We start from the raw sequence: 26468 nt of genomic DNA on the forward strand, positions 1-26468 counted from the left end.
AATGACTGAATTAAAAAGTCTCTAGAAACCAATGCAACAGCAATACACACAAGACATTATGTTGGAAATGACCTGTACAATTTGGAGAGGGGTTGGGGGAGGGAAAGTAGGAGAAAAAATGAGGGAAGGGATAACAAGTTTGACAAGACATGTATTTATTACCATACTTATGTAACTGTAACCCCTCTGTAGATCACCTTGACAATAAAAACAAGTCTCTAGAAAATGAGACAAAGTGAGACACTAACCACAACAGCAGTTAAGACTACAAACTGTTCTTCTTGTCTAAAGTCAGATGCAAATCACCTATGAAAGTATGGTCACACTGTCAAAGCTGTATTAATGATACAGTCATTAGTGACAAGAACAAAGGTACATTTTCACTTCTTTGTAAGGAAGTTGGTAAATAAAACTTCCCCAAGGTCTCCATAGTGAGTGATTTGGTGCTTGGCCAGTGTCTGGAGTTCCTGGCTCTCTACTTCAGGCTTTTCCAGTCCACGAAAACCTACAGAACACTCAGCAATCCCATTTCAAACTTTAATATTCTGAAAAACAGGATGAGGTTTTACAAATCTGTGAGGAAGTCATTCTTGTTAAAAGGCCACAAACTGTCTAACAAAATACTCAACTTCATCTGGAAAAATACACACTAGAAAATGTCCATGAAAATTCTAAAAGTATGCTTCAAGAAAGAAGAGAAGCAGGCACTGGTGGCTCATGCCTGTAATCCTAGCTACTCAGGAGGCTGAGATCTAAGGATCAAGGTTCAAAGCCAGCCTAGGCAGCAAAGTCCATGAGACTCTTATTGCCAATTAACCACCAAAATGCCATAAGTGGAGCTGTGGTTCAAGTGGTACAGCTCTGGCCTTGAGAAGAAAAGCTCAAGAACAGTGCTTAGGCCCTGAGTTCAAACCCCAGGACACAGAGACATGAATGGACAGACAGATTGACAGAGGGGGCCACACTCGAGTGGGCGCGCGCACGCGCGCGCGCACACGCGCGCACACACACACACACACACACACACACACACACACAAGTTGGACACCGAGATGCTTTATCTGTAATCCTGGCAATTGCAAGGCTATAGAGAAACATCCTCTCAAACCAAAAAAGAAAAAAGAGAATAGAAGAGAGCAAGACATAACAATTACACTCACATGTTTGTCAGAAACATTACAACATCTTGGCACTCATGGCTCACACCTGTAATCCTAACTACCCATAAGACTGAGATCTAAGGATCAGGTACAAAATAGCTCAAGCAGAAAAGTCCACCAGAATTCTTTATTAACCAGAAACAATGCTGAAAGTGGAGGTGTGGCTAAAGTGGTAGAAAGCCAGCCCTGAGAAAAGAAGCCAAGAAAGAACAAGAGGCCCTAAGGTTGAGCCTCAGCTACTACTTTCCCCACCACAAGACTCTTACAACTATGCTTGTAAAACAACAACCTTAAGATATACTATTAATTGTATGAGATTTTTATTCACTTCTTCATCCATGGCAGATGACACAAATGACAAAAACCAAAGAATAGCACTAACACAGATCCAATGCAAAAACCCACATTTAACTTCAGACTGTAAGAAAAATACCTTCTCTGCTATGTTCATGAAATGCTCATTTTTAAATGGTTGTGTATTATGCCACAAAAGGGCTATAATTAAAACATTTACTTGAAATAGTGTAAAGCAGAGGTAAGAGAGATGGAAGAGGCAATAATGCATGCAGGACCAGAACTTTCAGTTCCTACAGCACTGTGTCATGATTACATTTTTTTTTTCAAGAAGCCATAAACTCCCTTGAGAAAAGCTACTTAAACCATCTGCTACTTTCTAGAATATCCAAAATGAAAGATTAGTTTTTATTTCTAAATGTATCAACACCACCCTCCTGTGTTTCCATATTTTATTAGTCCCATGAGAAGCTCATTCATGGGCTTGGACTCAACATGGATACATTATATATCTTGGACAGAGACATAAGCCATATTTTACCCCACATCACATGGAAATATGGATAGAGGAGTGACCTTGTAAACTAGACTTTGTACTTGGGAGCCAGCTAACTGCCTTTCCTTCTATCTACACCTTAATTTCCTGAGGTTTATTCTCAATGAGCTGGAACTTCTACTTTCTACCACTCTTTATTTAACAGCCCCAAACTGAGGGGGAAATGGAGGAGTTTCTTCATATTGCTTTTCAACATTTGCTTACTAATTTATATTCATATATCAATTAAGGCTAACTCTAGCCTTAATTGCCATAGTCTCCAGTTTAATGTTATTCTGCGATTTCTATTTTACCTGCATTAAAAAAAAAAAAAAAAAAAGAGCCGGGCACCAGTGGCTCACACCTGTAACCCTAGCTACTCAGGAGGCTGAGATCTGAGGATTGCGATTCAAAGCCAGCCCAGGCAGGAAAGCCCGTGAGACTCTTATCTCCAATGAATCACTCAGAAAACTGGAAGTGGTGCTGTGGCTCAAGTGGTAGAGTGCTAGCCTTGAGCTGAAGAGCTGAGGGACAGTGCCCAGGCCCAGAGTTCAAGCCCCACACCAACCAAAAAAAAACAACTACATTCCAGGAGGACTGCAATCTTTTAAAATAATCAAATTTTTATTTCAAAATCTGCCACATGATTAATTCTGTATTCACCCTGTTTAAAAAAAAAAAATGTCATCTTGGGATGTGGAGGTGCTGGGAATGTGGCTTAGTGGTAGAGTGCTTGCTTAGTTAGCATGCAGGAAGCCCTGACCCATTCCTCAGTACCACATAAATAAAAAAGTAATAATAAAATTATATTTTTTAAATGTCATCCTCGATGAGGAAGCTGAGATCTGAGGATTATGGTTCAAAACCAGCTTAGACAGGAATGTCGATGAGACTCTTATTTCCAATTAAGCACCAAAAAGTCAGAAGTGAAGCTGCAACTCAAGTGGTAGAGCACTAGACTTGAGCAAAAAAGATCAGGGACAGTGGCCAGGCCCTGAGTTCGAGCCCCAGGACCAGCATTAAAAAAAGAAAGAAAGAAAAGAAAAAGTCATCTTTAAGCAAGGTAGAGAAGCACATTCCCATAATTCTGGCACTTGGAAGATTGAGGCAAGAAGGTTGTAGTCCAGCCTGGGCTACATAGCAAGACCCTACCTCAAGATCCTTCCCCTCACAGGAAAAACAATCTATCCCTCCTTCCCACCATCCTCACTCATTTCTATGACATTCTGGAGGGATAATTCTATTTCTCTAACCTTCTCCACCTGGGTCAGCCTTCCTCAGGTCATCCTGGTCCATGCCAAGGCCAAGTTCCTCACACTCCATTACTCTTTGTACCCTATTTGTGTTTGTCACAGTATTTGTTCAGTTTGCACCTGTTTCATTTCCCATTCTGTTTGTTTACTTCTGTTTCCCCCTCCTAAGTAGAAGCTCCTCCTTTGCAGGAAGGAGAACATGGATCTTAAGCAACTTAAGAGTCCTGCACACACAGCAGTGGTGGGTTTTCAGCAAAGTGCCCAATACATGTACAGATAGCAGGTATTCAATATGCAGTATTTCTTACTATGAATTCTCCACATCCAGAAAACCATTCCAACTGATGTAATCCATAGGAAGTGAGATTAATATCCAGTAATAGTGAATTGCACTAACCTGCCAGCATGTACCAATCCTCCAAGGCAGAAAGAATACTAGGAAGTGTGAGAAAGGAAGAGACTAGGGAAACACAGGGCCTACACCATTCCTAACACAGGTAAGGAGTATTACCAGCACCAGCTTTTATGCACCTAAAGACATTTTCAGAACATTGCACAAAATATTTTGGTTCTGTCTATCTTCTGAAGTTCCCTGGGCAGGGCTCAAGTTCTCCTGATATTCTCCAGAAGTTTCACTTAGATAAGGTATCTTTGCATGTGAGGCCTGAATGAATGAGAACAGCTAATTACTGCCTGAACAGAAGGAAACAACACTAATACATCCTCTGAAGTCAGGTACTCTGACACAAGCCTGTAGTCCAAGCTACTCAGAAGGCTGAGTTCACAAGTTTGAGACCAACCTGACAATGTGGTGAAACTCTCATCTCAAAATCAACCCAAAAGCAGGGTGTTAGTGGCTCAGGCCTGTAATCCTAGCTACTCAGGATCTAAGATCTGAGGATCACAGGTCCAAGCTAGCCTAGGCAGGAAAGGCCCATGAGACGCTTATCTCCAATAAACCAGAAAACCAGAAGTGATGCTGTGGCTCAAGTGGTAGAGCGCTAGCCTTGAGCTGAAGAGCTGAAAGACAGTGCCCAGGCCCAGAGTTCAAGCCCCACAACCAACAAAACAAAACAAAACAAAACTCAAACCAAAACCCCAAACAGCACATTGAAATAAGTGTCCAGATACACTTTGCAATTGTGAAATAAAGGATTTATATTGAACTAATGTATTTACATTTCCTCTATTGAAGGTTCTATCTCCTCAAAGTCAGTTACTTCAATTATAAAATGACAGGGATTTAGCTAATTTTGTACCAAGATATCCCTTTTTTTTAATCAACTTTTAAAAAAAGGACTATTTTTAATTTTTTTTTATTTATTTCCGGTCGTGGGGCCTGAACTCTGGGCCTGGGTGCTGTCCCTCAGCTCTTCAGCTCAAGGCTAGCACTCTACCATTAAGGACTATTTTTAAAAAGAATATATCTGAGATGTTTTCCATTAAAGAAAAAAATTACAACAACCAAACTAATATAGTAGACTCAAACTTTTATCAATGTTTTAGTAGCTCAAAGCTATCAATTAAGCCAAGCCTTGTTACTTAGAAAAAATAAACATCTATGCCGGCACTGGCGGCTCACACATGTAATCCTACCTATTCAGGAGGCTAAAATCTGAGGATTGTAGTTCAAAGACAGCCAGACAGGAAAGTCCATGAGACTCTTATTTCCAGTTAACCACCAGAAAACTGGAAGTGGTGCTGTGGCTGAAAGTGGTAGAGGGCTAGCCTTGAGCAAAAAAGCTTAGGGACAGTACCCAGGCCCATTCAAGCCCCACAACCAAGAAAAAGAAAAGAAAGCTCTATGCTAGATGGGCAGTGGGTAGACACCTGTAATCCTAGCTACTTGAGAGGCAGAGATCAAGAGGATTGAAGTCTGAGACCAATCATGGACAAAAAAGCAAGACCCTATCTGAAAAATAACTAGAGAAAAACAGGCTGGGGGACATGTCTTATGGAGGAGATCACCTGCCAGCAAGCTCAAGGCCAGTTCAAATCCCAGTGAAGGAAGGAGGGAAAGAGGTCTAAGTTAAACAGTCTGTCAACTGAGAAACAAAAGAGTAATTTCTGCAAAACTGAGTGAGGCAGTTCTCTAGTTTCTAAAAAAAAAAAAAACTTAGTTTTAGAACACTTTCCATGAATTCTTCTCCTGAGTAAATCAGATACACCTGTATTTTAAAGCAAGCGGGGGGTGGGGGGGGAGGGAGAAGAACTTAAGTTCTCTAGGCATACATTATCCAGGATGAAAGTCACATGACAATCTCAGTTCAGTGGTGACCACAAAAACATATGCACCAAATCAAAATGTAATTACACTGCACAACCCAGTGCAAGTCGTACTTCATATTTTATCCACTGCTTTGCTTTTTGACAGGGCAGTTTCCTGAAGGAAAGTTCCAAGAATTGAAAAGTTACAACATACCACAGAGTGTTTCCTGAATTTTGTTACAGGAAGTGACATCTGCTATAATTTTAACATTTCTCAGTAGGGGTCCCATTTAAAATTTCATATTGAACATCACTCGCAGAACAAAAAATACACCTAAGCAATGCTTTTTTGTTAAGAACAAAAACAAAAGGAAACAAAGAGTGCTTTCTTCGGTTGCATCAAGTTCAGATATCCTTCTAGACCAATTCAGCTGTAACAGTTCCCAGGGGGAAGGAAACAGCTGCACCTGATAACCTGGGGGTGTGGTGTGGCTTGGTTTGGGGCAGGAACCCACAGAGCATAGGAAAAGGGTAAATAGATGACAGATCCAGGTATTTGAAAGATCCCTGGGAAGTGCTAGATAATCTAAAAGTGTACATTATTTCTAGGTACTTTCTTTAACACTTATTTTGATTTTCAAACATTTGTACATGTAGGCATTTCAACGTTTATGTTACAGTTGGTTAGGTGAAGATAGACTGATGAGGAAGTTAGCAACCCCAGCCTGCTAAAGTAGGAGGGGAAATGCATACATATGAATATGTATTAAACCATAACTTAACTGCATCGCACAATGGAGTTTGTAAAATGCCTCCCTGGCTCATACTTCACAATGCTGGTGTGTGGGCCCCTGACCTCAGAGTCAGTTTGGTCCAGGCTCCACCCTGGTCCTGTCCAATCAGAGTCTCAAGGGGAAGAGAAGCCCAACCTGTGTGCTAACAAGCACCATGGTGATTGTTGTGTTTGACCAGCTTTGAGAACCTTGAACCTACTATGACCACATTATTCCTGAAATGTTCCTTTACTCTCATCTGTTTAACTGCCAACCCAGAAGAAAGCAATACTGATATAGAAGACAAAAATCTCCTGATGGAATTAAAGCCAGAAAGTTTGCCACCAATAGCTATAATCCCAACTACTCCAGAGACTGCGATCCAGATCTTGGTTCAGGACCATGTGCAGGGGCTGGGAAGGTGGCTCAGTGGTAGAGTGCTTGCCTTGCATGCATGAGGCCCTGGGTTCAATTCCTCACCACCACATAAGCAGAAAAAGCCAGAAGTGGTGCTATAGCTCAAAGTGGTAGGGTGCTAGCCTTGAGCTGAAGAGCTGAGGGACAGCGCCCAGGCCCAGAGTTCAGGCCCCATGACCAACAGAAAAAAAAAAAAAAAAAAAAGACCATGTGCAGAAAAGTTTACTAAGACTCCTTCTCCAAAATAACTAGGAAAAGGCAGCTGAGGGTAAGAGTTAAGTGATAGCCTAGCAAATGTAAGTCCCAGAGTTCAAATCCCAGACCAGGAAAAAAAAGAAAAAGAAAGAGCTAGCAAGTGACCCAAGAGTCACAGTTCTATAAGCCCACAGTTCTACACGCACTCTCTCCCACTTGCCACTTGGGAAAACAATTCTTGGTACTTTTAAGCATGTGATCTAACTCTGGGTGCCCTTTAAAAACATACAGCAGTGGCTCACTCCTGTAATCCTAGGTATTCAAGAGGCTGAAACCTGAAGGATCACAGTGCAATCCCAGCTGGGCAGTAAAGTCTGAGAGACTCCATCTCCAATTAACCAGCTGAACTGAAAGTGTCTCAAGTGGTTGAGCACCAGCTGTTAGTAAGCTTACCATCCTGAGCTCAAGTCAAGATACTGACATATACATACACATACACATACACACACACACACACACACACACACACACACACACACACACATAAAGGTGCCAATAAAAAAAATATTTTCCCTCCCCCAGTTCTTTTACACAAGATAAAGTCACTACTGGGATTTCCTATTAATATTTTAAGTCTTATACTAAACTACTACATTAAAAACTGAATAGGGCTGGGCCCTGGTGGCTCACACCTGTAATCCTAGCTATGGCTGGGAACTGAGAATAATGGTTCAAAGCCAGCTCAGGCAGGAAAGTCTATGAGCTCCTATTTCCAATTAACCACTAGAAAACCAGAAGTGGTGCTGTAGCTCAAGTGGTTAAGAGTGCTATCCTTGAGCAAAAGAGCTCATGAACAGCTCTCAGGCCCCTAGTTGAAGACCCATGACAAAAACAAAAACAAAAATAAAACTGAATAGGAGGCCAAGTGTCTGTAGCCCATGCCTATAATCCCAGCTACTCTGAGATCTGAAGATTAAGGTTCAAGACCAGCCCAGGCAGGAAAGTTTGTGAAACTCCTTTTTTTTTTTTTTTTTTTTGGTCAGCCTTGAACTCTGGGCCTGGACTTGTCCTTGAGCTCTTCAGCTCAAGGCTAGTGCTCCACCACTTGAGCCACAATGCCACTTCCTGTTTTCTTTTGGTTAATTGGAGATAAGAGTCTGATGGACTTTTCTGCCTAGGCTGGTTTTGAACCACGATCCTCAGATCTCAGCTTCCTGAGTAGCTAGGATTAGAGCTACCTGAGCCTGGCTCAAGAAACTCTTATCTCCAATTAACCACCAGAAAACCAGAGGTGGCGCTATGGCTCAACTAGTAGAGTGCTAGCCTTGAGCTGAAGAGCTCAGGGACAGCGCCCAGGCCCAGAGTTCAAGCCCCACAACTAACCAAAAACAAAACAAAACAAAATAAAAATAAAAGTACAGCTGTGGGCTCAAATGGGAGAATCCTAACCTTGAGCCAAAAATGACAAAACAAACAAACAAACAAAAAACAGCAACAACTAAGCAACAGCAAGAGGCCCTGAGTCAAGCACCAATATTAGCACCAGAAAAAAATTTTTTTTTGTTTCATTTGGTTAAATTATAAACAACCCATCAACCAAGAGGAGAAAAGAGACAATTAGCAAAGAAGAGGCTTTCAGGGTCCTGGCATACTGGTGCTGTGGTCAACACATGGAGTTAAGCTTTAACACACTGTGGAGAGGCCAGGAAAGCATTTGCACAGGATTCTCTCTGCTCACAGCCAACACAAAGTCAGCACTTACACGGTGGTAGTTAATATTTACTGTGGCTTTCACAGGGCCTTAGACCTCAAAATTCGAAATCTTAACTTTCTCCCAAATACATCTAAACTCCATCTGAGATGTTTATACTTAAGCAAGATACTGACTGCACTTTACACATACACATTATGTCCATAACAAAATGAAGACTTCAAAGTAGAGCTTCTTCCAGCATTTTTTCACTTAAATAAAAAGATCATTTAACCTGTAATGTTAAATACTCACTGAAGACCAGTAAGATGTAACTGAACCAAAATAAAGAAATGACAGCTGGGTACCAGTAGCTCACACCTGTAATCCTAGTTACTCAGGAGGCTGAGATCTGAAGATCACAGTTCTAAGCCAGACTAGGCAGAGGATTCCCTGTGAGGCACTTATCTCCAAATAACCAGAAGTGGCACAGTGGCTACAAGTGATAAAGGGCTAGACTTGAGCAAAAAAGCTTAGGGACAGCGCCCAGGCCCTGAGTCCAAGCCCCATGACCAACCTCCCCACCCTCAAACACACACACACACACACACACACACACACACACACACACACACACACACACACACACACACACACACACACACACACACACACACACACACACACACACACACACACACACACACACACACACACACACACTACTCCAGCTCACTATGATTGCTTTTCAGAGCCAAGAAATCTGTCAAAGTAAGATTTCTTCCTAGAGGTACAAGCTACATTCTCACTATCTGTCACAAACAGAATTGGGATACATTTATTTGCCGTTTTTGGAAAATAAATGAAGATGTTTGCTAACAAATGTTTACCTAATTTACAAGCAATCCACTTGTACATGATACCTAAAAGCAGTGGTAAAGCTAGTTGACTTCATACTGCTTTTTCACAGAAATCAAATAATAAAGAAATGTGGGTGTTTAAAACAAGTAACAGGAACAAAGAGAAATGTACTCTTGTATATTTTTCATTATGGAATAGGTTATTTGTTTGTTTGTCTTGGTGGCAGTGGAGTGTGAACTCCTTGTGAGGCAGGTGCTCAACCATTTAAATTACACACCCCAGCCTTTTGGGGACATTCTCAATTTTTGCTGGGCTCGGTTCACAATCCTCCTATTTTAGCTTCCCAGAACAGCTGGGATGACAGGCGTGTACCACCATGCTGAACTTTTATGTGAGATTGGGGGTGAGGGTGTCTCTAGAACTTTTTGCCTCAACTGACTTCGAATTTAGATCCTAATCTCCGTGTCCCAAGTAGACAGGATTACAGGCACTCATCACCAGTGCCAGGATGATTTGGGGGGAGGGGGGAAGTAGGGGGGGTGCAAGGGGTTCTGGGGCTTAACCTCAGGGCTTGGGTGCTATCCTGAGCCTCTTTGTGCTCAAGGCTAGCGCTTTACCACTTGAGCCGCAGCACCACTTCTGGCTTTTTCTGAGTAGTTTATTGGAGATGAGTCTCAGACTTTCCTGCTTAGGCTGGTTTCAAACCACGATCCTCAGATCTCAGCCTCAGAAGCAGCTAGGATAACAGGCATGAGTCACCGGTGCCCAGCTTGGCTAAAATTTTATCTTAAAAAGCATTCATGAGCTGGGAAGGTGGCTCAGTGGTACAGTGCTTGCCTTACTTGCATGCATGTGGCCCTGGGTTCAATTCCTCAACACCACATAAGCAGAAAAGGCCACAAGTGGTGATGTGGCTCAAGTGGTAGAGCACTAATCTTGAGCTGAAGAGCTGAGGGACAGTGCCCAGCCCCAGAGTTCAGGCCCCCTGACCAAAAAAGAAAGCATGCATCAGTGACTCGTGCCTATAATACTCTGGACGCTGAGATCTGAGGATGACACTTTGAAGCCAGCATGGGTAGGAAAGTCTGTGAGACTCTTATCTCCAATAAACTACTCAGAAACGGCTGGAAATGGCACTGTGGACCAAGTGGTAGAGTGCTAGCCTTGAGCAGAGATAGGCTCAGGGACAGCACCCAGGCTCTGAGTTCAAGCCCCATGACTGGCAAAAAAAAAAAAAAAAAAGCAGCATTCATAACTGGGTGCTGCTATACTCCTAGCAATTCAGGAGGCTGAGATCTGAGAATCATAGCTCGAAGCCAGCCTGGGCAGAAAAGTCTCCAGAGACCCTTATCACCCATAAGCTACCAAAAAAAAAAAAAAAAAAGCCATAAGTGGAGTTGTGGCACAAGTGGTAGAATGCTAGCCTTCAGAAGAAGAAAAAAAAAAAAAAAAAAAAAAAAAAAACTTCAGGCACCCAAAGCCTTGAGTTCAAGCCCAGGAGAGTACCAGAAAAAAAAAAAAAATCATTAAGTCTCACTCTCAAGAGGGTGTAAGTCTAGCTCGTATCTCATGATGTGGTATAGAATCTCTAAATCTCTTAATAGACAACATCACATAAACCAGCTGACTTTAAGAACAAATGACTCCCCATTCTTCCATCTGTAGACCATGTGTCAAGAGCTCAGCTGCAGTTCTCAGGAAGAACTAGAAAGCATATACTTAAAAAAAGAACTGTTTGTGCCGAGTGTTGGTGGCTCATGCTTGTAATCCTAGCTACTCAGGAGGCTGAGATCTGAGGATTGTGGTTCAAAGCCAGCCTGGGCAGGAAAGTCCGTGAGACTCTTATCCCCAATAAACCACTCAGAAAAACTGGAAGTGGTGATGTGGCTCAAGAGGTAGAGTGCTCTCCTTGAGCTGAAGAGCTGAGAAACAGTGCCCAGGCCCAGAGCTCAAGCCCCACAGCTGACAAAAAAACAAAAACAAATCCAAAAAACAAAACAAAAAAACTGATCCTATCTGTTCTGTCAGGGGCATTGTTTACAATGGTTTCATAGGAGAAAATGAGGTCATTCCAGGGGTCAAAATCCTCGTGCATATTTCCCACTCAAAACTTCTCCCTTGATGGGGCTGGGAAGGTGGCTCAGTGGTAGAGCGCTCGCCTTGCATACTCAAAGTCCTGGGTTCGATTCCTCAGCACCACATAAGCAAAAAGAAAAAAGCCGGAAGTGGCGCTGTGGCTCAAGTGGTAGAGCGCTAGCCTTGAGCTGAAGAGCTGAGGGACAGCACCCAGGCCCAGAGTTCAGGCCCCACGACTGGACCAAAAAAAAAAAAAAAACTTCTCCCTTGAACTCATCTTTAATCAGAGCTGCTTTGTATTCATACCTGTTACTGGCTGCCCAGGTAATAGGGAGCTGTGTAAGTCAGAGGTAGAGGCACAGGGCAGGGCAAACTGGTTTCATACCAGTTCGCTGTAGTCCTTTTTGCAAGGATAACATTTCTCTCACCAGAACCAAAAACCCAGCTTCATTTCAATTTCAGGAACAATCTGACTGTACTTTTTTGATTGGCTTTTTGCATTTTTAACTTCAAAATTAAAAAACTGTGGGAGAGTTGCCTAGACCTAATTTCCTTTTGCAGTTAGTCTGTAAGGGCTATCTTTTGGGATGTGAGTTCAGACAACACAGACAAAACTCTCCCAAAGCAGCAAGTTCAGTTCCCTCTGGGCCATCCATCCAGGCATGCTTCCCGGTAGGAAGAGGGCACCCAGGGCTTCTCAGATAGCACAAGGTGCTTTTCAAAACTAGTTAATCCCTCGCAATACCTCCAGGTAGGTATATATTCCTTTCTAGAGTTCAGGGACTACTTCAATGACTGAGTTAAAGAAGTTGGAAATTCAAACAAAGCCCTTCTCTTCTTCATTTTATCCATCAACAATCATCCTCCATATAAAGCAAGCTAATCCACATAGAAAAAGATCTATAAACTGTTTAGCTTACTAATTAAAAAAAAAGGAAGTGCTGATTTACAGACTTATATAAAGAACAGTTTCCAGATTTTAGAAACTAATCTTTGCTCTGTGACTATTTCACTTTTTTGGTGAAAAAAAAGTAAATTTGTTTACAATTCCCTGAAGGAAGTATACTCAATATGTGCTACAGATTCCAAAACCCACCCTTTGAGAGCGAAAGTACAGTACAGAAGCCTCTATGAATAATTTTATATTTTTAGGTGACCAGCTCTCTCCTGAACTCCAATAATTAATAAACCAAATGTTACTTGTTTTCAAAATACTGATCAAAAAGTAAAAAAAAAAGAGCTTATTTTTTAAAAGAGTAGGAACTTCACATTGTATTAAACAAGTGCCTTTCATTGCTAAATGATCAGCCGTAAAAGTAAAACAAAGGTAATTTACTAATTTTGTTTTAGATGAATATGTAACCTCAATTTTATAAACCAAGAAAATACTTAGTTCCCCTTCCTTCAAAGAAACAAAGGAACACTAAAAATAAGAAATAATATTTTGCCCTTAAGAGCCAGCTATAGAAAAGGAAATATGCCAATTCATATGTGAAAAATTAGCCATCTTCTACCCACAAGTATCAAATCTATAATGCCAATGCCCTATATACAGCAATAGCATTTAGAGAAAACTTCTATGGCTTAGTTCGTATATTCACCGTCACTGCTGTAATATTTCCAAGTTCTCACTACAAATAATTTCAATGCACAGTGAAACTACTTGTTAAACAATGATCTATGAATCACTAAGTCCTAATGAGTCTGAAAAATCCAAAATAATCGTCTCAAGGGCAAATAGTATATGGGGCAACATGGTCAAGATGTTTACCACTCAAGATTATATGCCACAAACTGCAATGTTTCAGTTTCTCCACTCCTGGAAACTTGGCCCAGCTTTGGGGTTTCCCTGAAATCCAAAAATATCTTGAGTCTTTTCCACATTTACTCTCTGGATCTCAAAGATTATCTACTCTCTCACAAGGCACAAGGTCAGAACCAGCTTGCTCCACATTCCAATACACAACTTAAGGATTTTAACGAGAGAGATACACTCCCAACAGGCAGGTGCTGAAATCACTCCAGGGTGACCTAGGGGCATTATTTCTAGCCCCAGGGCAGGTTTGAAGGCCAAGCTGAGTGTCAGAAATAGGTTCAGGCCTCCAGTTTCAGTTGCTAGCACGAAGAGCCACCACACATAACAGATTATGACATTTTGCTGCAAACCAGTTTGAGCAGAAATCCCTTACCCTGAGCCTCTGCAGCTCCCTTTCAACAGTTCACCCTGGCATTGAAGAGACAGCAGTCTACTAAGACAGCTATGAAGTACATCAGAGAAGCTCCAGTCCAGCAGGCTCCATTGTGTGACCTCAGGCCAAAAAACTCCCTGGCAGGGCCTCAGTTTCCTGGACTAACAAAGGTAGACAGTAAAAAGCACTTATCTATTTAGGTGACTAAGACTAGTCAAAGAGGTAATCCAATTAAAGCAGCTTAAACCTTGTGTTCAAGTTATTACTCATCTCTTTTTACTTTTATCTTCCGTCCTAGCCTTAACATTTGACTCTCCACATTATTTGTTCCAACCCTGCCAAGGCAATTTTCAGGTGAGACTCGAAATTCAATAAATCCAGGAGTTTTTTTTTAAGTGAAATGTAATAACGCTAGGCCTGTGGATGATGTTATAAATGTCCAAATGACTGGGGGAGAAAGGGGATGCTTCAGCATTGGACTCATCTGAACCTGGGTTCAAATCTCAGTGCTAAATTACTGTGCTCTGTCTGGGATGCCACTTAATTTTTTAAATCAAAGAAACTTAATCTAAGGTTTTATGCTAGGGGCCCCTGGAACATAATGGCACTCTGCAGAGAACCTTTTGAAGTACATTCCATAAAACATAGCAGAATACAAAGTGAGTAAATTATATAGGAACATAACTATCAAATTGGTTTAAAAGACCAATTAAGGATACAGTACTATTTTTATTATTCATGTAAAACATAATATAAGTTATATAAAATTATAAACATAATTTAAAATATTATATTCATGTAAAATACTATCCACGTAAAAAAGCAACTCCTTAGCTTCATAGAGATTGCAAACCCATAGGTGGTTTTAATTTTTGGTGCCATACAAAATATCCACACTGGTATTACACTTCTGTGTCTGTCTATATTCCTACAATAATGATCACAACACTAACTAAACCTAGAGTTTAGCCAAAGTAAAAATGCAACTTTTGTTTCTCATTCTGGTTCTACTCTTGGGCCCCAGGCTTGGAAAGCTTTTCTTAAAATAATCAATAGAACGAAAACGGAGGATAAACCACTAAGTTGAGAGGATTAAATATAAAAAGCAAGGAGCACTCTGGAGGTTATCTATGTAATAGAAATTCTTTCCTTCCTAGAAAGTTCTATTCCTTAGGAAAAATTTTCCCAAGTCATACCCACCAAAACTTCAACTTTTACATCTATTTCTCACTATGATCTGAATATGCGGAGATCTGTTCAGCCTTCTGAAATGTTCCCCCAGATCGATATCTTGCATCAAATATTATTTAAGAGCCTCCCTATTATTGTAAACCCCGTTAAGGACACACTGCTTTCTAGTAAAGGTTTAGGAGAATGCGTACACCATGCCTCAGCTTTCCCTCAGCCCCAACGAAAACGAAATCCCTCCGGACGATCTGAATCTTCTACCTCTCCCTAAAGCCTTGCACCTCTCCTTTTTAACGCTCATTTGCAAGCCCAGTCCCGGGAAGCCGAAGCGTAGGATCTGACACCAGGGCTCCTGACAGCAACTGCGGCTCATTACAGTACGGTCTCTCCCCTTCACCGACCTCGGTGCATTCCAGGTCTTTGCCTACTCAGCAGATTCACACAAGCTGTGCTTTTTCATGTGGATTCCTTCATTCTAGCAGGAAAATTCTCACCCGCCCTACCCTAGACCAGTTATATTTTTCGACACTCATTGTGCTCGCCCAATTCCGCCCAGGACACCAGCAAGCAATCAAGAGAATCACAGAAGTGGGGTGCATACAGGAAAACTGGGGCACAGGCAGGCCAAGTGAAATCAACTTAATAAACAAGGTGGTGGTTGTTTTAAGGAAGAAAAAAAAAGATCTTCACTGGAACCTTAACTTTTAAAAGTCAGTCCGTCTCTGCACCCGGCTTGTGCGCCAAACTGTTTCCTACCTGCCATTCGGTTACGAGCCACAGCGTCAGGGGTGATGAGCGCGCAATGACAAAGCTGCTTCCTGCCGCTCTTCTCCCCAGCACCCCAACTCCCCCGACCCGCGCCCCGCCGCCCGCACCCTGCAAGTGCCCCGGCCACGAACCGATCTCAAAAGTTTCTCTCCGTGCCTGCCTTACCTCGAGTAGGCTGCCATCATTCAGTTTATAGTGCGAGATCTCTCCGGTCCATCAGAGCCTCCAACCCGCGGGCGCAGAGGCCAGCGTCGCCCTCACCATTTGCCGGAGCCGGGCGGGGACGGCGCCCGGTGCGACTCCCGAATACCCGGACTGCCAGCTCGGGACCGGGCGTCCTCCGCGCAGCCTCGGCCTCCCGGCTATTGGTTCGCACTAATCCTGATGGACATCCGGGCACTGGGGCTTGCAGGAGAGCTGCACTATGGACGAGCCGGGGAACTCGGCGTCCGGACTCGGAGCTAGCCAGAGGCGGCGCCCCCGGGGGCAATTTCTAGGAAGACCAAGCCAAGGGGGCCTGGCTCCAAGCCCACCGGCGCCCGGGCTGGCACCCAGCAGCCTCAAGCGTCCGCCCTGGAGTGCCCGGGAAAAGGAATACCGCCTTGGGGCTAGTTCGAAGTTGTCCGAGTTCTCCGGATGCTCCCCCCGTCGAGAAAGTTCGGATGGTACGGCCCGCCTCCTTAAATGGGCAGGGCGCTCGGCCGGCCGCAGCCCGAGCTCGAGCCCGACGCGGGGCGCGCTCGCCCTCCGCGGCGCGGCGCGGCCCGCCCCGCCCCGCCCCGCCCGCGGGCTTCCAGCGCTGGCTCGCCAGGTTTGAACAATGTACAAACACACACCGCTGGGACACGCCGTCCCCGGCCGCTCAGAACTCCCGGCTCCGACCCGAGAACTTGTCGTGTGCTGGGGACGCAGTGAATGGATCACAAAACAGCAGCAGCCAAAACCACGTTGGCTACTTGAGCTCCTTCCAGGACTGGCGATCAGGGAGCGGCGCCGACGCACGCTAGCTTTACTTCGCTTTCAGTTTTGATCGTAGGGCACTGACACAAATATTTACACCACGTTTTCCCTTTGGGGCAACATGGAGATTACAAAAGCAAACAATAATTCATGTGGGTACTTAGATAATTAAGGGGGTGCCCAAAAAACGGAGGGGGGGGAGCTGTAGATGCAAGCCTGTGTGTGTGTGTGTGTGTGTGTGTGTGTGTGTGTGTGTAAAACGGAGGGGGGGAGCTGTAGATGCAAGCCTGTGTGTGTGTGTGTGTGTGTGTGTGTGTGTGTAAAACGGAGGGGGGGAGCTGTAGATGCAAACGTGTGTGTGTGTGTGTGTGTGTGTGTGTGTGTGTGTGTGTGTAAAGGAATCGCGGCCTGCTCAGAAGACCAGAAAAGGCGCTATGCTGAATGACAATCAGTACAAATCTGACATGGACAGAGATGTGGGAAGGTGGTGTTCAGGAAACTTAAGATGAATGCTGAATGAATACCTGGCATAACGGCCTCCCATCTGACCACGAACCACGACCATGTTTCCACCCTCTGTTCACTCCACTGGCAAAGGGACAGTACAGACTTACTCTCAAAGGGTGATGAGAGGAGTCCTCAAGACCTTTTCAGAGGTCAGGACTATTTTTAGAATAAACAAAGGACAGTGTTTGTCTTTTCACTTGCTGCCATTAGCACTGATGGTGCAAAAGCAATTGAGGGGAATTACTAGCGCCTCAGCAATAATCAAGGCAATGGCAGCAAATGAACCCAAGTCATCACCACCATACATTATAGCAGTTTTAAAAGCCAATCTCCCTCATTAAGGAGGCAACCAGTCAGAATTGCTACTTTCATTAAATCTTGACCCTTGAGCACAGGTCTTTTGGATGATCTTTGTGCACAGCACAGAATGCACACTAGGGGCTGGGAAGGTAGCTCCGCGGTAGAGTGCATGATGCCTTGCAAGCATGAGGCCCTGGTTTCAATTACTCAGCACCACATAAACAGAAAAAGCCGGAAGTGGCACTGTGGCTCCAGTGGTAGAGCGCTAGCCTTGAGCTGAAGAGCTGAGGAACAGCACCCAGACCCAGAGTTCAGGCCCCAAGACCGGCAAAAAAAAAAAAACCAGGATGCACACTAAAGTACAGTACAGTTGCTATCTAGAAGAAAAGCACTTGTGAGCATGGTGTTGGTAGCTCATATCATCCTAGCTACTCAGAGATCTGAGGATCACGGTTCAAAGTCAACCTGGGCAGAAAAGTCTGTGAGAGTCCTATCTCCAATGTACCACCAAAAACTGGAAGTGGAGACGTAGCTTAAGTGGCAGAGTGCTAGCCTTGAGTGAACTTAGCCTAGGCCTTAGTATACATTTATGCACCCATGCACACACAGAGGGGAAGAAAGCAAATCACTTGTGTAAGTGATTTGCCCAAGCTGTTCCTTCATGGAGTGTCATTTTCTATAGGAAAGAACAATTCATAAACGAGTTATTCTGAGGGCTGGGAAGGTGGCTCAGTGGTAGAGCGCTTGCCTTGCATGCTTGAGGCCCTGGGTTCGATTCCTCAGCACCACATAACCAAAAAGAAAAAAGCCGGAAGTGGCGCTATGGCTCAAGTGGTAGAGCACTAGCCTTGAAGAGTGGAGGGACAGCTCCCAGGCCCAGAGTTCAGGCCCACGACCAGACCCCCCCCCAAAAAAAAAAAAAAACTAGTTATACTGACTAGGTTATTTACAGACATTTTCTTTCAAACTGAACAAAGTAAATGAGTGTGAGGTTTCAAGCATTTTGGAAAACTTTACATCGGCTACTATAAATCTGTCAGTTTCCCAGTACTTTACAGGTTTAACCAGGGCTTGTTGATAATGTAAATGTGCTGTTAGAAGACAGCAATAGTTTCAAAATGACTAGTTCATGAGAACATAAAATCAGATGTAAGTAGGTAAAAGTTCCATTGAAAGTGCAAGAGAGGTGCTGGGAAGGTGGCTCAGTGGTAGAGTGCTTGCCTTGCATGCTCAAGGCCCTGGGTTGGATTCCTCAGCACCACATAAGCAAAAAGAAAAAAGCCGGAAGTGGCGCTGTGGCTCAAGTGGTAGAGTGCTAGCCTTAAGCTGAAGAGCTGAGGGACAGCGCCCAGGCCCAGAGTTCAGGCTCCACGACCGGACCCCCCCCCCCAAAAAAAAAAGAAAGTGCAAGAGAGACTAATGGACTTCTATTTCAATTTGTCGAATGCTGGTATGTTATAGAAGGCAATTGGTTCATGCCCATAATACTAGTTACATGGGGGGCTGAAGCAGAGGATCACAAGTCTGAGACTAGTCTGAGCTACACAGTAGCACTCTATCTCAAAAATACATATGTATGAATGCACAAACATACATACATATGTGACTCTTCCTTTTTCTATGTATATTAGGGGACTGCATGCCAATACTAAAGCATTGTATATAAGGGACTTATAAACCAACTATGATTATTAATGCAATAAACAAAATGAAACAAGAAAGAAAAGTCAAAAATTTTTATCATATCATTTACTCCAAACTTCCATTTGCCAGCCAGGCACAGTGGCTCATGCCTGTAATTCTAGCTACTCAGGAGGTTGAGATCTAATGATCATGGTTAAAAGAGAGCCCAGGCAGGAAAATCTGTGAGAGTCTAATCTCCGATTAACCACCAGAAAACAAGAAGTTGCACTGTGGCTCAAGTGGTACAGCACCAGCCTTAAGCTAAAGAGCTCAGGGACAGTGCCCCGGCCCTGAGTTCAAGCCCAATGACCAACAACAACAAAAAAAGTAAAAAAATAAATAAATAAATAAACTTCCATTTGCTACAGCCTGCAAACATTGATATTAAAAATAGGGCATAGGGGGCTGGGAACGTGGCTCAGTGGTATAGTGCTTGCCTCGCATGCATGAGGCCCTGGGTTTCATTACTCAGCACCACTAAATAGAAAAAGCTAGAAGTGGCACTGTGGCTCAAGTGGTAGAGTGCTAGCCTTGAACTGACGAGCTGAGAGGCAGTGCTTAGGCCCAGAGTTCAAGCCCCACAACTGACCAAAAATAAATAAATAATAAAAATAGGGGATAAAGTTGATTCAAATACAGTGAAAATATGTGGTGATGTAACACTTATCCAAAATGAATATAAGCCAATAAATAGAAAAATAAATAAAAGTTATTTTATTTACCATGGTGGAGAATGTAGCACCTGCAAACCTACAGTACAAAGCCCTGAGTTTGAAACCCAGCACCACTTTCTGAATTGGTAGCTGTCCTCATGCTATTTAAATACGTGGAAATGAAAAAAAACAGCAAATATTTATCTGAAAGGAGCCAGAGTCAACACCAGATTAGAATTACACCTGAGATTCCTGGGCCTCTCAAATTGGTTTGTAATGTAAATTAGGGTAACTGGAACAGGATTACACTGGATTTGTGATCAACATTAAAAAAAATTTCTAGAGGAAGTTCAGGAGAAATCAGTTTCCAGCTGGATACTGTATATGAGTGAAGTACTGTAACGTCAATCCAGGCACTTTATTTCCTAGTGTTTGGAAAACAACATTGTACACAACTACAGTCTTGTTCAGCAATGAAATTGAACAAAAAGGCATTCTTAACCTTCTAATGTCACAGAACTCTTTGGCTATCTGATGAAACGTGAGAAAATAGGCCCATACTACAATATCTGTCATACTTTAATGTGGTCTGTGATCTCTTTGGATCCTCTTAAGGAGCCCCTGAGCCCCTGTGGTCTTCAGGTCAAATATGCTCTGGCCTTGATACAGCTTACATTACAAAATGAGGGTTAAGATCACACTCCCCAATCTTCACTGCCCATTTAAATGTTTAGAATTGTCTTTGTAATCACTCCTAATAGGAAAGAACTGCTCATAAAAGTAACAAAAAAAAGGTTGTCAGGGGGCTGGGAAGGAGGCTCAGTGGTAGAGCGCTTGCCTTGCATGCCAGAGGCCCTGGGTTCGATTCCTCAGCACCACATAAGCAAAAAGAAAAAAGCTGGAAGTGGCGCTGTGGCTCAAGTGGTAGAGCGCTAGCCATGAGCTGGAGAGCTGAGGGACAGTGCCCAGGCCCAGAGTTCAGGCCCCACGACCAGACCAAAAACAAAAACAAACAAACAAACAAACAAACAAACAAACAAAACAAGGTTGTCAGGGCTGGGAAGGTGGCTCAGTGATAGAGAGCTTGCCTTGCATGCATGAGGCCCTGGGTTCAATTCTTCAGCACCACATAAGCAGAAAAAGCGGAAAGTGGTGCTGTGGCTCAAGTTGTAGAGAGCTAGCCTTGAGCTGAAGAGTTGAGGGACAGAGCCCAGGCTCCAGAGTTCAGGTCCCACAACAACCATGAGCCAGTGGCTCATGCCTAGAATCCTAGCTACTCAGAATGCTGAAATCTGAGAAGCAAGGTTTGAAGCTAGCCCGGAGAGACAAAAGCATGAGACTCTGAATTCCTATTAACTATACCAAAAGGCCATGGAGCTCAAGTGGAAGAACATCAGCTTTGAGTGAAAAAAACTAAGGGACAGTGCCCAGACCCTGAGTTCAAGAGCATGCACATACATACACATACATACATACATACATACACATACACACACAGAGAGAATAATGGAAAAATATGGGACAGCATCTTGCATACATGAACATTGCATACATGCATATCCATGAACAGTAGCTCCACATTTCCTAATCTCATGAACCAAGATGAATGAGACCAGTCTTATACTTGCTTAGATGTAATTAGGTCAATAATCCATACTATGTGTAACACATATTAAATATAATCACAATATGCACTTTATCACATTTATCAAATAATAATCAAGCATTCTATTGTTCAATTGGCAAAAACAATATATTATATATGCATACAGATAGATATAATACATATGCATATTGAGAATATTTCAAAGAATATTTACTTTTTTAAATTCACAAAATGAAAAGCAAAAATCTATATTACCATATGCTAAAGGTAAAAATGGACAGGTTGACCTTTTCAGAACTCTGGAAGACTTGAATGTGTGCATGTGTACCACAGTGGTCTTCGAAGGATTCTACTACTATAGTACTTTTGGCCTAAAAGTTATATATCAGGGGAGTATTCCAATGTTGTAACTCCTTTGAATAACTAACCTACATTTTTTAAAAGAAGAATACTAGGAAGTTGAAACATGTGTTGCTTTTGGGGGCAATGGGGAGGTCAAGGGGCGGGGGAGACAAATGGAGAGAGGAAGGATGGGTGAATGCAGCCATCATTAATCAATGTGCATAGTGAAAATGCAATGTGGTAACTGGAGGGGATATGTGGTATTGGGAGAGACGAGGGGAAATGATCCAAGATCCAATATTGATCAAGATGAATTCTACTTGTAGTCTGACTTGTTGAAGTGAAACCTCTTTGTATAACTACTTAAAAGTAAATTGTAAAAATATGATACATTGTACTTACAAGCTGACGTGTTAATTAAAGCCCTTTTGTACAACTAAAGATAATTAAAAAGTTAATAAGTAAAAACAAGAGTTATACAGGTTAAATCTTAAGAACTGTCACTTCATTTCAGTGGACTGAATAAGGACACTGATTAAAAAAAAAAAAACACCACTTGGCAAAAAAGAAGAAAAAAGACGTGCTGCAAGTTGCCACTGAAAGATCTAAGCAACAACAACAAAAGACAAAAGAAAACAGAGAAGAGATGGGGGGGGGCGCCCACGTGCGAGGGAGATGCATAGCTCCACCTCCCAGAGCAAGACAGTGGGAAAAACAGTACTAATAAGCACACCAGTAATTAACTGGCTCAGCCTTCAGCTGTGGCCTCCACACCAAGCTGCCCTCCTCCCCACAGCCCTCAACAAGAAGTTCATTTGCTACAGGCACTATTCTAAAGCTTGATTCAGTACAGTAAATTAAAGTAGGTATCCCATAAATGAGAACACCGTGCAGTATTCAGGCAGGAAGAGAAGTTTATTTTATTACTGAACTGCTGCCCTACAGTGCATGGTGGAGAGCACTTGGCCAAAAGGGGCTAGCAGATGGTCCTGCCCGGGTTTAAGCAGGAAAGCAGTGGGGAGTAGGTGTGACCAGGTGTGGCCAGGTGAGGGGGGAGGTGTGGCCACACTAGATGTGAATGTCAGGGGCTGGGACCCTCCTGCTCTCCTATGGGAGCCTGGGGGGGGGGGGGGAAGAGAAGGCCCAGGATGTGACATCGGAGGAGGGGGAGGTGACTGCCTCCAGGTGTGCCAGTTACCTAGGTGACATGGGGGAGGGGGGACTTAGCCAAGAGTAGGGAGGAGCCTGCCCCGCCTTCCCTGGGCCGACCTTACAGATTTCACCTTGGTCTTCAAACTGGGATAACCTGGACATTCTCAAGAGCCTCAAGAAGGGCAAAGGGCTTAACGTAAATCTACTCCCACTTCCTTAATGTGAGAAAAGGTGTCTTTTCTGTCAAAGTGTGTGGCTTAAAAGTTTATGCTTTGGCCGGGAAGGTGGCTCAGTGGTAGAGCGCTTGCCTTGCATGCATGAGGCCCTGGGTTCAATTCTTCAGCACCACGTAAGCAGAAAAAAACAGAAGTGGCGCTGTGTCTCAAGTGGTAGAGTGCTAGCCTTGAGCTGAAGGACAGTGCCCAGGCCCAGAGTTCAGGCCCCATGACAGGACCCCCTCCCCCCCAAAAAAAGTTTCTGCTTTGCTCATGATGGTTAGAATGTTTGTCTTTCTTTAACTATGCATCACTATCCCACAATACTGTGAAATTATGTAATCACTTAATCACAATAAAACATTTGCAAAAAAAAAAAAAAAAAGTTTCTGCTTTGGCCTGGTGGCCAAAGGAAAAGAGGAGCTGCTTTGGGATAAGGACAGGTTTTTGAAATGTAAGGTTTGGTCTTAAACTGGTTTCTTTTCAAGATGAAATTTCAGACTAAATAAGAAATAGCTGACAGTGTGGGGCCCAGGTCAGAATATTTTAAAATTACTTGTATACTGTTAAGGTGAACGTTATTTCATCCCCCTTGTATAAATACATTTTACCCTATCAAACTGACCAATCATCAGCAGATTGTGAACCTGAGTTCAACGAATCTGAGCAAAGGGGCAGGGCCTGCTACACTAGGAATAAGTAAGGAGGCAGTCGGCCTGCTCGGTGTGCTTGCTGGCCAGATGTTTGGCTGACAGTGCGCCCTTCAGAGCAGAAGTAACTTTTACTTTGCTGAGACAATTCTTTATGTTTGTGTTCTATCATTGTGACTCCAACAGTTCTTGGAAAGCATATTTATAACATTAATTTCCAAACACCTTCCTGAATATCCAACTTTCATTCTTTCAGACTCTAACTTTCCACTTGCTTTTCTCCATCAGAAAAAGAAAAGCAGTCCTCAAATCCATCCCAAAAGAATCTTTTTCTTTTTTTTTTTTTTTTTGGGTCCAGTCGTGGGGCCTGAACTCTGGGCCTGGGCGCTGTCCCTCAGCTCTTCAGCTCAAGGCTAGCGCTCTACCACTTGAGCCACAGCGCCACTTCCGGCTTTTTTCTTTTTGCTTATATGGTGCTGAGGAATCGAACCCAGGGCCTCAGGCTTACAAGGCAAGCGCTCTACCACTGAGCCACCTTCCCAGCCCCCCAAAAGAATCTTAAATGATGCATTGCTCCAGCCCCAAAGAAACAGTTTTTGGTAGAGAACGCAAGAGTCTGAGAACTCAAATCAAGACATGTAATATGGGCATCCTCACCAAACATATCTAAGTACTATAACAGATACATTGTGACAAGACCCCAAGCCTTACTAAGCTATGCACAAGAATCATGAGATGAGATGGACAGACCCATCTGAAGCCAGACTTCCATTGATAGATAGACCAGATTTATCTCTTGTTTGAAGATAAGGATTGTAATATTTTCAGCATTTGGGGGCGAAGAATTAAATTAAAATGTCTAAAGACAGATAGTCTACAAAAAAGTTTAACTTATCCCATTCCCTCACATGTACACACACACACACACACACACACACACACACACACACACACACACACACACACACACACACACACACACACACACACACAGCCTTTTAAAATAAAACTTGTGTTTCAGGGCTGGGAAGGTGGCTTAATGGTGGAGTGCTTGCCTCGCATGCATGAGGCCCTGGGTTCCATTCCTCAGCACCACATATGCAGAAAAAACCGGAAGTGGTGCTGTGGTTCAAGTGGTGGAGCACTAGCCTTGAGCTGAAGAGCTGAGGGACAGTGCCCAGGACCAGAGTTCAGGCCCCACAACCCAAAACAAAACAAAACAAACAAAAAAAAACCTGTGTTTCAGATACAAGGTTTTCCTATGTGGCCTAGGCTAGTTTTGAACTCATGATCCTTCTGTCTCAATTTCATGAGTACTAGAATTATAAGCATCTCCTAACATACTTACCTTAAAACAAACTTTTACTCTGTGTGTGTGTGTGTGTGTGTGTGTGTGTGTGTGTGTGTGTGTGTGTGTGTGTGTGTGTGTGTGTGTATGAGAGAAAGACAGAGAGAGAGAGAGACAGAGGGAGGGAAAGAAGGAGGGATGGAAGGAAGGAGAGAGAGAGAAAGAATGAGGTTTCAACTCAGGGCCTCAATTTTTTTTTTTAATGTCAGTCGTGGGGCCTGAACTCTGGGTCTGGGTGCTGTCCCTCAGCTCTTCAGCTCAAGGCTAGCTCTCTACCACTTGAGCCACAGCACCACTTCCGGCTTTTACTGCTTATGTGGTGCTGAGGAATCGAACCCAGGGCCTCATGTATGCAAGGCAAGAGCTCTACCACTGAGTCACCTTCCCAGCCCCATGGGCCTCAAGCTCTTGATTGGCATTTTCACTTAAGGCTGATACTGTACTACTTGAACCATACTTCTACTCCCCATTCTTTGCTTGTTAATTGGAGATGAGTCTCTCAGATTTGTCTGCCTAGACAGATCTTAGCCTCTTGAGTAGCTAGGATGACAGGTATGAATCACTAAGTGCCCAAAAAACTTTTATTTTAGAATAATTTTAACACTCCAGAAATGTTGCAAAGGATTTTTATATATTTTCTCATCTTGTTCTCTCCATTGTTTATATTTTATATTATCATTCTCAAAGCTGAGAAATCAACAGTGATATCTTTCTATGAAATAAACTCCAAATTTTAATTTATTTTGTGCCATCTTAGGGTTTGAATTCAGGACCTAAGAGCTGTCTTTGAGTCACAGCTCTACTTCTGGCTTTTTGTTGGTAAACTGGAGAGAATATTCTCTCAGACTTTCCTGCGATCCTCAGATCTCAGTGTCTGGGTAGCTAGGATTACAAGTGTGAGAAACTGGTGGCCAGCTTCACATTTGATCTTTATTTATTTTGCCAGTCTTGTGGCTTAAACTCTGGCCTGACCACTGTCCCTAAAGACTAGCACTCTACTACTTGAGCCACAGCTCTACTTCTAGCTTGTTGTAGTAAATTGGAGATGACCATCTCACAAACTTTCCTGCACAGGCTGGCTTTGAAACAAGGTCCTCAGATCTCAGTCTCCCGAGTAGCTAGGAATTACAGGCATGTTCTCTTTTTTTGTGCCAAGATTCAACACAAGGTATCTACCATATACTTCATTGTCTATGAGATCTTCTCAAGCTTTCATTATTTTCCATGACTTTGACAGTTCTGATTTCTGGTGTGTTCTACCGCAAAATGTCTCTCTTTTGACTATTACTTTGTTTTTTCCTTCAAGGGACGGAGAAAGCTCCACCTCTATAAAGAGTATTCCAAATATCCTTTGAGAATTTTTCAGTAAGAAAGGTTTTCTCTTCTCCAGCTCTTTAGTTATTCAATCATTTACTTATACCACCCTGGTGTCTTGGATGTTTGCT

The 26468-nt window shown here is 43.1% G+C and overlaps 1 protein-coding gene across 3 annotated transcripts in view; it reads right to left on the reverse strand.

The window, feature by feature from the left end:
* Window positions 1–26468, reverse strand: part of Aff1 (ALF transcription elongation factor 1) — a 214939-nt gene that overhangs the window by 123669 nt on the left and 64802 nt on the right. Inside the window, exon 1 of one of the 3 annotated variants that reach the window (XM_070013210.1) lies at window positions 15773–16117. The exons of the other annotated variants lie outside the window; for them this stretch is intronic. Coding sequence (XP_069869311.1) covers window positions 15773–15792 — 20 coding nt within the window. The 5' untranslated portion in view covers window positions 15793–16117. Of the gene's footprint in view, window positions 1–15772; window positions 16118–26468 lie in introns of those variants that run through there. 3 annotated transcript variants of the gene reach the window in all.

This window comes from Dipodomys merriami, unplaced genomic scaffold, assembly GCF_024711535.1.
Source record: "Dipodomys merriami isolate MVZ:Mamm:240054 unplaced genomic scaffold, mDipMer1.0.p SCAF_9, whole genome shotgun sequence".
Lineage (NCBI taxonomy): Eukaryota > Metazoa > Chordata > Mammalia > Rodentia > Heteromyidae > Dipodomys > Dipodomys merriami.